At 43.1% G+C, this 15,000-nt stretch overlaps 2 protein-coding genes across 3 annotated transcripts in view; one reads left to right on the forward strand and one right to left on the reverse strand.

The window, feature by feature from the left end:
* Positions 1–3,861, reverse strand: part of LOC125298646 (retinol dehydrogenase 8-like) — a 13,553-nt gene extending 9,692 nt beyond the window's left edge. The window contains exon 1 of one of the 2 annotated variants that reach the window (XM_048249482.1): positions 3,584–3,861. In XM_048249482.1, coding sequence (XP_048105439.1) covers positions 3,584–3,689 — 106 coding nt within the window. In that variant the 5' untranslated portion in view covers positions 3,690–3,861. The remainder of the gene's footprint in view (positions 1–3,583) is intronic. The other variant, XM_048249481.1, reaches the window with a different exon arrangement.
* Positions 3,862–6,644: 2,783 nt separating this feature from the next.
* col5a3b (collagen, type V, alpha 3b) overlaps positions 6,645–15,000 on the forward strand; it is a 74,726-nt gene continuing 66,370 nt past the window's right edge. Inside the window, exon 1 of the mRNA XM_048248976.1 lies at positions 6,645–6,964. Coding sequence (XP_048104933.1) covers positions 6,877–6,964 — 88 coding nt within the window. The 5' untranslated portion in view covers positions 6,645–6,876. The remainder of the gene's footprint in view (positions 6,965–15,000) is intronic.

Below are 15,000 nucleotides of genomic sequence, written 5' to 3' on the forward strand. Positions count from 1 at the left end.
TTCAACATGCTGTGGGCATATGCCCACCACTGTGGTCATGATCACTCTATCTAGATTCTAGAAGACACATATGGGCATAAGAATGAACACCCCTGTTATAGCATAGCATATAATAATATGTGTGACATACTTCACAATCAGTTAACGTCGGTGTGTGCCTTGCTGTTGAAAAGGTATCCTGCCATCTCATATTTACATATCATGCCCGGCCACCATCGACATTCCTGTGACGCATTTTACAGTCTCATCATTCTTAACTCATCTTAGACAAGCTATACAAGCTAGGCTCCAATCTTTTAAATTGTTTGTTGATTGTGATGTGATATATTACGTAAGCACTAGCAAAGCCCAGACCACTTAATTTATTGGACAAGAGACATTCCAAGAATGTAGATACATAGTATAATGACACGCTTGCGAACAACTGCTTGAATGGCATGCTTTTATTCAATACATATGTATTTTATTCCATTATATAATGGCTGGGTTATTATTTTGTGAAGCTTGATAGCGGGGGGTGTTTTTATAAAAAGCAAATGTACAAAACCAGAGATGGCCTGTTACAACTGACATAAGCAAAGTCAAGGATTTGTTTGTTTAAAAAATATATAATCTATGAAGACAACCATTGTCAGTGTCCGCCTTAGAAGTGTACAACTACTTTGGAAGGAAAAGACAAAATAGAAAACATTTGAACATCCACTCATTATTCTAACCTTCCTCTCCGGACAACGTCACCCAACAACACTGGAAGAGGCTTTGCTGCATCACCTGGCCCAGTCACCCCATTGGCCTAGTACAGCCTTTTGGCACCCTGCACCCCCCACCACACCCACCCAGGGCTCATGTGCTGGACAGGCCCATCTTAGAGGGCCAAACTGGGCTTCCCTAAGCAGGCTGAGCCCCTGGAGCTCCTGGAGCTCTGCTGTGGCTGTCCGCTATAACGGTGGACAATGTGTGTAAATATGGCAGTGATCCTTGTGTGCGAGGATTGACTTAAGGTTAAGCAGGGATAAGAGGTCGTGCCTAGCACTGGTAGACGCTCACCACACACACACACACACACACACACACACACACACACACACACACTAAAACACACACTAGAACACATATATAACATACACAGACACACTCATTCATAACAGACATATGTAACAGTTACATGAGGGAGGAGCAGTGATATAACTTCACACACACACACACACACACACACACACACACACACACACACACACACACACACGGCTACAGACACAAAAACACAATCCTATTAGGACATACAAACGGTGTCCAGTCACTCACAGACAACTACAACTCAATATGCATGACTGAGTTTATATCACACACACACACACACACACACACACACACACACACACACACACACACACACACACACACTAAAACACACACTAGAACACATATATAACATACACAGACACACTCATTCATAACAGACATATGTAACAGTTACATGAGGGAGGAGCAGTGATATAACTTCACACACACACACACACACACACACACACACACACACACACACACACACACACACGGCTACAGACACAAAAACACAATCCTATTAGGACATACAAACGGTGTCCAGTCACTCACAGACAACTACAACTCAATATGCATGACTGAGTTTATATATCACACACACACACACACACACACACACACACACACACACACACACACACACACACACACACATACACACACACACACATACAAACACAAACACAAACACACTTTGTTCCAATTCAGCGTTTGAAACAGTATTCAACCACTGGACTTGAGCTCTCTCTCTCTCTCTCTCTCTCTCTCTCTTTCTCTCTCTCTCTCTCTCTCACACACACACACACACACACACTGAATCAGCTGTTGTCTGCCCGATAGACAGAAACCTGTAGCTGCCAGGAAATAATCTCCAAACAGCTCACTGAACTGACCAAAATAAGAACTCTGTTTTGTGTGTGTGTGTGTGTGAGAGAGAGAGAGAGAGAGAGAAAGACAGAGAGATGGAGAGTCTCAGGGCATATGGGGTGTCTGCGTGTGTACGTGTGCATGTGCATGTGTGTGTGGTTGGGGAGGTGGGGTGTGGACCATAAGTGTTTGTTTTCCGCTCCAGTGGGCCCCATTCTCTCTCTCTCTCTCTCTCTCTCTCTCTCTCTCTTCTCTCTCTCTGTTGTCTTGTTCCCTCTCTCTGCTACAGTAATTTGTTGTGTAACCCTGGCTTCCCAATTGTTTCTCTCTCTCTCTCTTTGGAGGAGCCACAGTTTACCGTGAGTTCCCCCTCCACTACCCCAAGTGTGGTTCAGTTGCAAACTGAATATGAATGTAGATATGAATTAACCCTTAACTGTTAACTCTTAACAGTACAGTCATGGTGTGATGGGAATGTTGGAAAATGAACGTTCTAAAGAATATCTGCGTTCATTGAATTCAACATAGAATTTTAGAACCTTCAATTGTTTTATAACGGAATCTTCATGAAGCCTACTTCACACTGCTGTTGTAATCTTTTTAATGGGACCCTGCTGATTGATTCATGGATTGTTATCCATCGATTTGTTGGGTCTTTCAAAAAAAATTAATGTCCTTCAAGTGTGTGAAAAAAACAGTAACTTTACAATAATGGGTTCATAATTTATCCATCACTTCATTCCTTTATATCTGACATGAGTCCATAGTCTCTCATTCATGACATTATGCATGAACAACACATGAACTAAAACATGATGGGTACATCGTTATGATTTATAATTTTTTTAGCATGACCATCATCATTACATGAATTAAAGGTTAATTGCTGAACTTGCTCAAGTTCATCATGCCTGTGGCCCCCCCACCCCTAAAGTGGTGAATAATAACATGTGTTATTATATATACAACTGCAAAGCTGTGTTCAAATCAGAATTTCCGCAGTGAGACCACATTTTTGTCAGAAAAAGAAAAAATCATGATCATGCTCAATAAATCATAATTCATAAGGTGTGCCCACCATTCCTAATGCTTTAAGTGATGTGCTGTTCATGTATGAGGTCTCAAATGACAGACTATATGAACTCATATCAATTCCTGATGATTCATTATATATTAAAGGAATGAAGTGATGAAGTGATACATAAATCATGAATGAATTCATGATAATTAATGTATCCTTACCATAAAGTGTTACCAAAAACATCCAGTATGATTGCAATACAGTACAGCTGTTATGTGATGATGTATTCTATAGCACCTTTTTGATTGCGACAGGATGCAAGCTATCCCCACTGTGATTGAATTAAATAACCTGCAGCCTAGTATTGCCAGTAGTCTAGACTAAGCGAAAAATAGTATTATTTAATCATTTGATCTGTTACGCAAAGACCACAAAGTCTGAAAGACCACAAAAACGATGGTTTGCGTCACTCTTCGGTATTTCATTTGTGGTTAATCATAAACCCATTAACACCTGTCCGTTCGTTAGGTTTATCTAACTCTGGCTGGGAATTCCATAACTCAGTTATATCACGACTTATACTACTGACTGACAGCTCTGTAGATGGTTATGGACCATGAGTCCGCTTACCGTGGTACCGCTGCTGCGGATCCTTAGCGAGGAGCACAGCCATCCGCAAGCCTATCCCGGAGGAGCAACCGGTTATCAAAATTACTTTCTGTCCAGGCTGTGCCATATTCGTCGCTCCAAGTGTCCCCGCACCGAATGCACCTTAGGACGTGAGTTAGTGCGATATGCGAGCACCTGCCACCAAAACGGGAGCGTTTAACTGGTGTCGGCTTAAAGAGGATCACTTCTGCACATGCACACACAGCTACGCTGAAGACTCAGCTAAGCGTCCCGAGCCAGCGTCACATGCACACCTACTGCGTACATGGCCGAGTTACCTAACGGGACCGTACATCGGCCGTACATCCTTGGCAACCTACTGTCTGCTTTCAGGCGAATCCATGCCTTAGGCGAGGACGTCTGGCTGGACATGGAAAAGGTGATGCAAGGATAAAAATAGACTTGTGGTATAACATATTACTATAATGAATATAAAGCCACGGTGGTCGTGAATTGCAGAATATAAATATGGCACACATGAGCTGAACTGCAACATTTGACCTGTTCATATGAAGGTTTGAAAATAGAGAACAGCCAGCCGTTGCAACGATACCCTCACCAGTGCCAAGTCATTTTTTATTTATTGACTTGCTTGCTGTTTGTATGTCAGTGTATTTGTGTGATTGTTTTTTTAGTCCTCCAGAGATGAATCTCTACTGTAACTTGGATAAAGTTGCAAATCAGGTCTGCGTTCGAGCTTGTAGTCTATACAACAAAAAAAAGATTTTCTTGACGCAGTCTATTCCAAACAGATGACTTGCGGTGCTAGCCTAGGCTTGTAGACTGCACCCACTTCAACTAAACAATGTAATCCGGCATGAATGTTTATCCCCCAACCTAATCCCGACCGTTCTTGGGAGAGCGCGAAAAGTGGGTCCTGTTCGCCCTCTTGTGACAGAATCGTGTCATGCTAATAAGAACCGGGATCTAATGCGGAGGAATGATACCCCATAAACTGTTTACAGAAGTAATAAGGAGAAGACAAAATAGCCAGAGGCATCACATCTCACTTAAAGATGTCAAGTAATGGAAATGCGCTTTATTGGTAGGCCTATGGCAAAAGAAGGGGAAAACTATAAAATACACCTGCTTTTACTACTGGTACCACTAATATTAATATTACAGGCTACCTTTACAATGATGATGATAATGATGATGATGATGATGATGATGATGATGATGATGATGATGATGATGATGATGATGATGATGATAATAATAATAATAATACCAGTTAGTAATAGTAGTAATAAACAAAAGTACTTCACACATAGGCTACACAGTTTATTTCTCCAAGTCAGCCCATCTTTTACAAAGATGTTTTCCTGGATAGGGGGTGTGGCTTTGGCAGCTATGTCTGGAATCTTCTTTCCAGAGACATATGAAAGAGAGAGAGAGAGCGAGAGAATGAGAGAGAGAGAGAGAGAGAGAGAGAGAGAGAGAGAGGTCATGGAAATGCAGCTTTTTTAAGTCTGTGAAAAATCAGGGAATAGTCAGGAAATTTCAGATTTGATTTGAACCACTTCACACTCTCATCTACTCAAGTCTCCAGCTCCTTAGTCATCCCGTGCATTTGCCTTTCTCATAGGCCATTGTCTATTGACTTCTAGAAGACTGCACCGTAATGCGTGCCCTTACTAAGTTCTTCAACAAACAGAAAATGTGTCCACATTCAATAGCGAGAAAGAGAAAGAGAGTGAGGAGAGACAGAGGAGGGAGGGAGAGAGAGAGAGAGAGAGGGAGACAGAGAGAGATGGAGATCAAGTTCAGATTTGTCCACTCTGCCTTCAGCTACCAGTCCAAGTCTTCTTGTTCTCTTTGCTCTCACTGCTTCATAAAGCAAAATGAACATGACAGGATAACCTTAATTCCTCAGTTATGCTCGTGAACCTATGGATGTTTGTATAACTGTATGTATGCAGGATTGTGCATGTCTTATGTGCCTGAGCGCATACAAGTATATGCCTGCAAGTGTGTGTTCATTGTGAAGATACCCACCAATAGGTGTAAATATGTGTGTGTGTGTGTGTGTGTGTGTGTGTGTGTGTGTGTGTGTGTGTGTGTGTGTGTGTGTGTGTGTGTGTGTGACAGTTTAGTGTCATGTTGTAGTCACTATCTAAGACAGTTTACCATTGAAGTAAACTCAGTCAAGCTAGCAGACCTTTATGTATGTTAGCAGACCTTTTGAGAGGAAAAGTTGAAACCAGTAGTTCTAGTAAATAAGACAAAGTGCAGAAGGGGGTTGGTCTGGCGACAGAGGGACAGTTTGTGTGAGGGAGACAGAGAACATGTGTGTTAGATAGAGGGGGGGTAGAGAGACAGAGAGAGAGAGAGGAGAGAGAGAGGAAGAGAGAGATGGAGAGAGAGAGAGAGGGAGAGAGGGAGAGAGAGACTCTAAGCACTGTTAAAAGTTTGAGCCTTCAGTCAAAAGGAATTTGGAATCTGCTAGAGCATATTTTATTAGGTGGGCAGCTCAACCTCTTGTCCTGGCATGCTGGTGTGTGTGTGTGTGTGTGTGTGTGTGTGTGTGTGTGTGTGTGTGTGTGTGTGTGTGTGTGTGTGTGTGTGTGTGTGTGTGTGAAAGACAAGGAAGAATGAAACCTGTGAGATGGCTTTACAATGTCTGTTATTTTGTTTAATTATGAATAAATTATTGAATTCTATTGAATTCTATTTTTTTTTGCCCTTCTGTGTTTTGTGTGTGTGTGTGTGTGTGTGTGTGTGTGTGTGTGTGTGTGTGTGTGTAAGGATGTTAACTTAATTGCTCATGAGATTTTAATTAACATGACATGTGCATTTAACACATCACTCATACTCTCTCTGTGTTCACGTGCTTGATTAACTATAGCTACCAGGGAAAGAGTGTGTAACGGCCCTTTGAGTTAAAAGGAGATGCTTAGGTTGGGAGGGAGGGAGAGATACAGAGAGAGAGAGAGAGAAAGAGAGCGAGAGAGAGAGAGAGAGAGAGAGAGAGAGAGAGAGAGAGAGAGAGACTAAATGTGGAGTCCAGGTTTGCTGACGGGTCTTCTGGGTTATTCTGCGGATTCACACATGCTTCTTTGACTTTCGTTCAGTTCCAACTGCACCCGCAAGCTCAGGTGCGTGCACACGGCTGGTTCAACGTAGGCTGCACAGCGCATGGAGACGGACGCCTGAATCTAATCAGCACACCCGCCGCCTTACCCCATACCTTGGACCTTGGAGTTGCCTCACGCGTTTCTCCGTGATTCTTGGGCGACACTGGGCACCACAAGATGGACCGACGCGTGTGGCTGCGTCGGAGAACGTCGCTGTTAAATGTCCTTTTCATTTTTCTACACGTATTAACAACAGGGCGAGCAGGTAAAGAGATTGTTTCTATTCTTTAATGAATCGGGCTCACTACATTTGGGAAATCTTTCCCTACCCTCAAAAAAGGCATTTTCTTCAAACTTCTAATATCTCTTTGTGTCTCTAATACCCCACACACACACACACACACAAAACACACACACACACACACACGTACGCACACGCACAGACAGACATTATAACCCCGTATGTTTTGTGATGGTCGCTCAGGAGATGTCGGACGGTAGCTGGTTTGGACTTGTTGAGCACCCGCGCGCTTTGCACTCCAAAGTCTCCATCACGGCTTTGAGTGCGCGCGAGTGTCAGCGCCAGTAGCTAGCTATTATTTTCTACCGGTGGTTGAAGGAAATATGTAACTTTAGTCTGCAGCGCTGCCGGCTAGAGTGCTTTGATGGCGAGTAGGTGCGTGCTTGTCCGTCCATATGGAGCGGATAGTTTGCTCGGTCTGACAGCCCTTGAGTGTTCGAGTCTTTTTGGCATGTAAGTAGGTCTCGGGAGACTGTGCCTCAACTTGTAAGTCGAATTGATAGAGGCCCCTCTCTCTCTCTCTCTCTCTCTCTGCCTCTATCACTTTCTCTCTCTTTCTCTCTACTCCCCCACACACACTCACTGTATTTTACAGTGAATAATCATTGAGCTATCTAGGTTCACCATAATGCCAAGTGGGAAGGGAAGGAGCCCTGTGATGAATGTATGTCCATGAAACTCAGCCAGACCAGTGATGTGCTGATACAGTGTAATGCCACCCTCACAGTTCTCACAGCTGATTGTAGACTGGCTGACTCTTCTCTGCGATCTGACCCAGTTTCTGGATCTGAAATAGAGGTGTGTTCTAATCAGTGAAAAGTCTAAAAAGTTTACTCTCCACTCTCTGACATGGATGCTGGAAGGGTCTTTTGGAATGATTACACACAACAAAATGTGTTTGAACTTTCCCTCTAATGTTTGCTGGATTTCTAGCTCCTGAATCAGCACAGGCCGGACGGCTATATGAACCTGATGCAGGCCAGGTCAGGGCCATGAGTAGCCATCACACACCTGAGCAGGTTGCCTGGTGACAAGGCCTCTTTTATATAACGGAGCTTGGCAACAATAAGGCAAGGGAGACTTGGAAACATGGAAGTGGATTTATTTTTGGAGGAATGAGTGACCTACAGGCAATGGCAATTCAGTGAGGAAGTGATCAGAATAAAACAATTCTCTCTTTCTCTCTCTTTCTCTCTCTCTACCTCTCTCTCTACCTCTCTCTCTCTCTCTCTCTCTCTCTCTCTTTCTCAGACTCTCACTATGTCTCCCCCCCAGCGTTCTTGCTGTCTTTCATTTTGAAAATTAACTACCTTTCTAACTCTTTGTCTGCCCCTCCCCCTCTCCCTCTGTCTCTAATCTACAGAGAGAAAGAGAGAATGAAAAAGAGAGAGATTACTTACTACTTAATATTTTTTCATACTCTTTTTTTAATGCTTTGGTAGTATTGTGCAATACACAGTCATGCCAGTGAAGCACATTGAATTGAAAAGAACTGATAGAGAGCAAGAGACAGAGAGAACTACATTACAAACACCATTGGTCATGCTTATTATAATTTTGGGTCTTGCGGCGGTGAATCCTACCTTTTAACCTCCAGAGGTCAGAAGGGCTTCAAAGGTCACACTGCTCAGCCCTTCCCTCACACCTGGATGGTGCTCTTGCAAAATGTGTGTGTGTGTGTGTGTGTGTGTGTGTGTTTGTGAGAGAGAGAGTGAGAGAGAGAGAGAGAGACCAAGTTTGTGTTTGTAAGTAGGTGAGTTAGAGTTAGTATGTATACACGTGTGTATGCACAGTAAGTGTGTAAGTGTGTCTGTGTGTGTGTGTGTGTGTGTGTGTGTGTGTGTGTGTGTGTGTGTGTGTGTGTGTGAGAGAGAGAGAGAGAGAGAGAGAAAGAGAGAGAGACCAAGTTTGTGTTTGTGAGTAGGTGAGTTAGAGTTAGTATGTATACACGTGTGTATGCACAGTAAGTGTGTAAGTGTGTGTGTGTGTGTGTGTGTGTGTGTGTGAGAGAGAGGTGGATAAATGAGTCTTTGCTGGTTTGTAAGTTGGAGGTTTTAGGCCAAAAAGTTAAGTTTGTCAAACTGAAGTGTGAATAGAACCAACATTTTAAAATAAAAGTCATCATTTAGGTGTCTGAGGTTCCTAAGAGCACCTTAGTCTCCACAGTAGACCCGACGTGGAGGCTGAAAAAAGACCTCTAATGTCATGGCTCTGGACACTCAACGGTTCAACAACTTTTATTGTCCCCTGAGATGAGAGGAACCATCCTTTTGTCTTGACAGGTTCTTCAACAGGTTCCTTAGCAGGTTCCCTGGCAGATCCAAAGGCCACACATCTGATGGACTGAGCCTATGTTTAGGATTAAATATCTGTTCCGTGGGAGACCCCACCAAAATGGAGTTTGGACAAATGTGTTTTTTGGTTGAGTGAAACATGACGGATAAGTGAGAGAGAGAGAGCAAGTTTGTGTTTGTGAGTGACTATAGACTAGAGACAGGAGTTGACACGAATGTGTGTTTGGAGCTTTACTTTCTGAAGCCGGTGGCTTGAAGAGACTAGAGACAGGAGTCTTTATGGGACCCCTGGTGTATGACCATCTTTGAAAAGTAAACTCATATCAAACCTGCCTCTCTCTCTCTCTCTCTCTCTCTCTCTCTCTCATCTAAACACACACACACACATACTACCTCTCTGTCAAGCGCAGTAAACACGTATTAAATCTGCGGGGTCTCTCGGCAGTGGGCTGGGGGGAGCGTAGCCTGCCGTACCTGCAGGGGATTCACATGTGCTGGCATCTGGGAGCGCTTTTCTCAGAAACCCAGGCTGCCGGGCCCACGTCTGCCGGTTCACAGGTGAGGCGGCTGTGTGCAGTGGCCCTGCCGCGGTTTCTTTTTTTTGCCTTTTCCCCCATTTCTGTTCATTTCTGTTCATTTAATTGTTTTTTTTATTTTTTTTTGCTGTTGTTCATTGGTTTCCTTCTTTCATTGTTGAATAGATCTGAAGATGGCAAGAGGCAGCTTTAGCACCAGAGCATATCCCCTGTGCTCTGCTGGGTTGTTTGTTTCTATGTTAATTTAATGTTTTCTTTCTTTCTTTCTTTCTTTTGGATCAGTCCATCAGATGTGTGGCCTTTGGATCTTTGACTTTGACTTTGACTTATGAGCATACTGTGACAAGGCGTTTGGCTGGTTATTATAAGTGTGTGTGTGTGTGTGTGTGTCTGTGTGTGTTGTGTGTGTGTGTGTGTGTGTGTGTGTGTGTGTGTGTGTGTGTGTGTGTGTGTGTGTGTGTGTGTGTGGCTGTGTGTGTGTGGTCTGTGTGAGTGTTTTTTTTGTTTTGTTTTGTGAATGGCCACATATGTGAATCAAACTCATCATCAAAATATCAAGATGATGATTTAATGTGTGTGTGAAAGAAATATATATATATATATATATATAGATATATATATATATATAGAGAGAGAGAGAGAGAGTGTGTGTGTGTGTGTGTGTGTGTGTATGATAACATGATTACTGTATATCTTAATGTGAGTGGCCTCAGGCCTCTGTACAGGTTCCAGTGTTGCCCTGACATACTGACTGGCTCAGGTTGAAGTTCACATCAGTTTTATTGCACCAATGATTGCAGCTCCTCCTCCCAAGCAGTAGGGAATTCATGTTGGGAAATGAGAGGGTTAGCCAATGAGAACCTCCCTCCAGGACTATGTGTTTCCCTTTTCTAGGCAGTGGGCACTGATTAGAAAGCGCTTGACTATTGGAATATAGAGTACGTTGGCTTTCACCCGCCAACAGGACGGTGCACACTGAGTCTCTGTCAGCATGGCTTTGTGTTGTAGCACAGATGGGTGGTACTAAGTAGATGGTGTTGATCAGGCATGTCTGTTTTGAATAAGACATTCAGGCTGGTGGCTGCGCTCGTGGGCACACACACACACACACACACACACGTACATACACACACAGACGTGCACACACACACCCACACACACACACACACACACACACACACACACACACACACACACACACACACACACACACACACACACACACATTCAATTTCTCACCCTGTCCACAATGGTTTGAATTATTCCACTGATTCATAGCCTACAGCATGGCATCATTGAAATGGTGCGCTGGAGCTGTTAAACTTGGTCGGGCAAAAACTTAATCCAGGGTCATTTTGGTTTGATTATCCAAAAAACAATTAGCACGGTTGTTCAATTATATTGCTCCATTGCTGGTGACCTTTCAGGCATTTTGCCCAATGTTTCTAGATGATAAGTGCTAACACGTTAAACAAGACAGTATATATCTTAAGTTGGGTGGTACCGCCTCTAAACTGAACTGAACTGGATTGAATTTACAGTCCCTACAGTCCGAACAGTTAACTGAATTCATGTGTGTGTGCGTAGGTTACGGTAGTAAGTGTGGCTCCTGATAGCAAGTATGTACTGTAACATCGGAAGGTGAACATAATGGGACAGTTCAGGTGTGGATAGATGGCAGAGGTTTACTCAGAATGTTAAATAATACATAATATTGAGCGTTCATTGAGCGTTCAAGTTCACAAAAGGGCATCTGTGTCAAAAAGGGTAATGAGCTGGAGTCTAGTCCTTTCAGAGAGCTCTTACCTTCATGGAATATTTTGGGGGGTTATTAGGTGTCTGAGTGCAGCCATACCTTAAGAATCTTTACGGCCAATAAACAGAAGTAGAACCACCAGTTCCTTTGGAAACCTTTCTTTTTCCCTCATAAACATGGTATGTAATTTAGGATGTGTCTTCAGTCTTTTAAAGACAAAACAGAGAGATTTGTTTTTCAGACTATAATTCATTTAGAAGGGATTTGACTTTTTAAATGCATTACTTTTTGAAAGGAACCTCTGTGTCAAAATGTCTTAAAGTCAACCCAGTGGTTCCTTCAAGAACCTTTTTTTTACTCATGACCATGGTATGGAATTTAGGGGAGGTGCCTTAAGTTCCATTTCATGCAGTTTGGTCAAAGATCCTTGATTACTATCCGCTTTAACCCTCTCTGGTTTGGTTCTTCCCTGGAGGGGGCAAGCGAGGAGTGAAGTGGATGATTAAAGTGTTGCCGGGGGAAACTCATTATGACTCTCTACTCTTTGAGTTCCGACTGCAAGGAGATCGTTTCAGACATGCAGCTTAAAGGACACACTACTCCTTCCAGCTTGTTTTGCAAATGCACGAAACGTACTGTAGAGGACAATGCAGAGAAATGTATTGAATTTATTGAATTTGAGTTAATTATATTATGATGGAGGAATGCAACATTTATAGGTGGCTTTTAATGTGTCCCCTTATTCTTCTGTATTGACCGGCCCAAACCTGTGATGTAATGCCTTTTTCCATACAAGAGAGCCATACACCTCTAGGCCAGCAGTTTAGGTCCAGCATCTCGCTGAAGTGAGCATTTAATCCTTTTTTTCTGAACAACGTTATCAAATGGCAGAATGTTGCCAGTTCATTCACAATCTAACAGGTTTTCTACCAAGCACCAAGTCTGGTAAATAATGCACCCTTAGGTGAACTGGAAGCGTCTTCATGGTGGAAAACCGCTGATGAGCGCAAACAAAGAGCCTTGGCCTGTGGTGCCGAGACGGTGACACAACAATGAGCCCATTTTGATTGGGCCAATTTCTGTGATCTCACGCATGTTACCACTGCTCCATACCACTGAGAGAGCCAGCCTCCCCACCCCCACCCCCACCCACCACATCCCCCCGAGCTTCAAAAAGCAGTTAAACTAACTTTGGAGTCCAGCCGATGACAAGCACTGGTTTTCCGATGTCTAAAAATGAGCCAGCTTTAAGTCCGGTTGACGCTTTGGATGCATTAGTGATTTTGCTTTAGCAGGAACTTCATGGCCCTCTGAAGGAATATTCCAACGCTGCGTTCCAGACGACTCAGAAGTCAGAGGTCAAACTTCAGTTGTGCATTTAAAGTCGAGTCACCCAGAGTTCACAAGTAGGAAATCTGATGTCGAGAGGGGTCCCACTGTAATTTTTTAGTCAGAGGTCAGCGTTTTGTAATTTGTCTACTTCCTGAACATACTTAATATACAGGATCATATAGCATGTAGCAGATACCTTTAAGAGTTATTTCACAAAATCCAGTGTTGGGAACATTACTTTAAAAAAAGTAATTAGTTATAGTTACTCACTACTTGTTCCAAAAAGTAACTGAGTTAGTAACTGAATCTATGATAAGAGTAACCCGTTACCAGGGAAAGTAACTATTTGCGTTACTGTTGCAAAAAAAAAGTTGCTATATGTCAAAGAATTTTAGCCTAGAAATCTAGACGCGCCCCTAGCGGCAATTACATTTGCTGCCAGGGCTAGTCTAGCAACTCTGCGTTGGCTTGTGAGCTCCAGAAATCGAAACTCAATCAGGCCAATGAAATGCGTGTATATAGAGTCAAGTTAGGTGGGCTTAACATAATGATTGATGGCAGAGTTGCAACGGTTTGGCTTGAATTCCCTGCTACTTGAAAACAAATAAGATGTATGTTGCTGTTGGCGAACAGTGTGACACGAGTTAAGCTTTTATTACAGTAAGTTGGCAAACATTTGAACTAGCCAACTAGCTCCGCTGGTGGGAAACGCATGGGACTCATAAGCTGCCACTGTCTATTAGTGCAGAGGGAATTTGAAAGACAACTGATTATCCCGCCCCTCGGACTGAGCACTGCGAACGGTGAGTGCCCAGACCCTACATTTTAATGTGGGTCTGGCTTGTCAGGCTAAAATAATTTAGATTTTTTGAGCAGTTTTGAGCAGCCAATTAAAATGAGGATAGATATACTTTATTGATCCCCAAGGGGAAATTCAAGATATTGCACGTCGACAGACCTACGGTTGACTTCAGCCTGTGTCATAAGTTTTTGTTGTAAGGCAGAAAGATCTAGCTTTTGCTGCTTGGAGGACTTTGCTCTGAGTCCTTCTTTGCTAGTGGATGGCGAGCTATCATCTGTGGTGGAGGTATCGGTGTTTTTGGCCACTAGCTTTAGATGCGTGTGTGAGATGCTTCATTAAATTAGAGTTGCTTACAACAGATGTCGACAAAGTCTTCGCTCCTGGACATAATGTACACATTACATGCACGTTCTTGCCTTGATGAATTTGAAGTAGTGCTTATATCTCCACCTTGAAAATGCCAACTTTTCGGATTGCTCCTGACCTCTGCTGTTTCGTCGAATCTCTATTTAGCTGTTGCGTGTGTGTGTGGCACGTGTGCTGGCAAGTGTGTAAAAACACTGGCTCTGATTGGCTATCATGAAACATGACTTTGCCTTAGCCAATCATATTGCTTACATCGTTATTAACCCACCTCCTCACTAGCTGTGAGCCAGGGTGCGTTCGGATTACACAGTTTATTCAATCAATGCATAGTAACGCACCGCATTTAACGTCCAGTAACGTTAACAGCGTTGTAACGACAGGAAAAGTAATTAGTTAGATTACCCCGTCGTTACCTAACGCCGTTCTTTTAAACGGCGTTATTCCAAACACTGACAAAATCTGGCCTTGATACGATCATGTTGCGCGTTGCTTCACCAGTGGCCAGCACCTCACCAATAATCCTTGGTGTGCGTTGCACTTACCTTGAATAGGCTTGGTTGTCTGTCACTGGTTTCTCCATTGTGTTTTAGACATGTCTGTTAATGTCAGCCATCTTGCTTCGTATTGCTTTCTCAGTTGTTTCACTGACATGTTTGAAAGTCCTGCTGATATTTGTGCTGTTGTGACATCAAGCGCTACTAGTGATTTGTCCCATTTGATCATATGGCATTCGACATACTGTAGTAGATAACTTTAAAGAGTATCTGCCCAATATCTGGCCTTGATACGTACCGTTATTTTGGGTTGCTCTGTCTTATGGGTCATCATGGTAACAAGTTGTGCCTTGTCAATAGACAGGTATGCCACAGTTCAGGGTGCATTCTTAGCTTTTAGCAATTTAACAGATTGTGTAC

Source organism: Alosa alosa, chromosome 7 (genome assembly GCF_017589495.1).
Source record: "Alosa alosa isolate M-15738 ecotype Scorff River chromosome 7, AALO_Geno_1.1, whole genome shotgun sequence".
NCBI lineage: Eukaryota > Metazoa > Chordata > Actinopteri > Clupeiformes > Clupeidae > Alosa > Alosa alosa.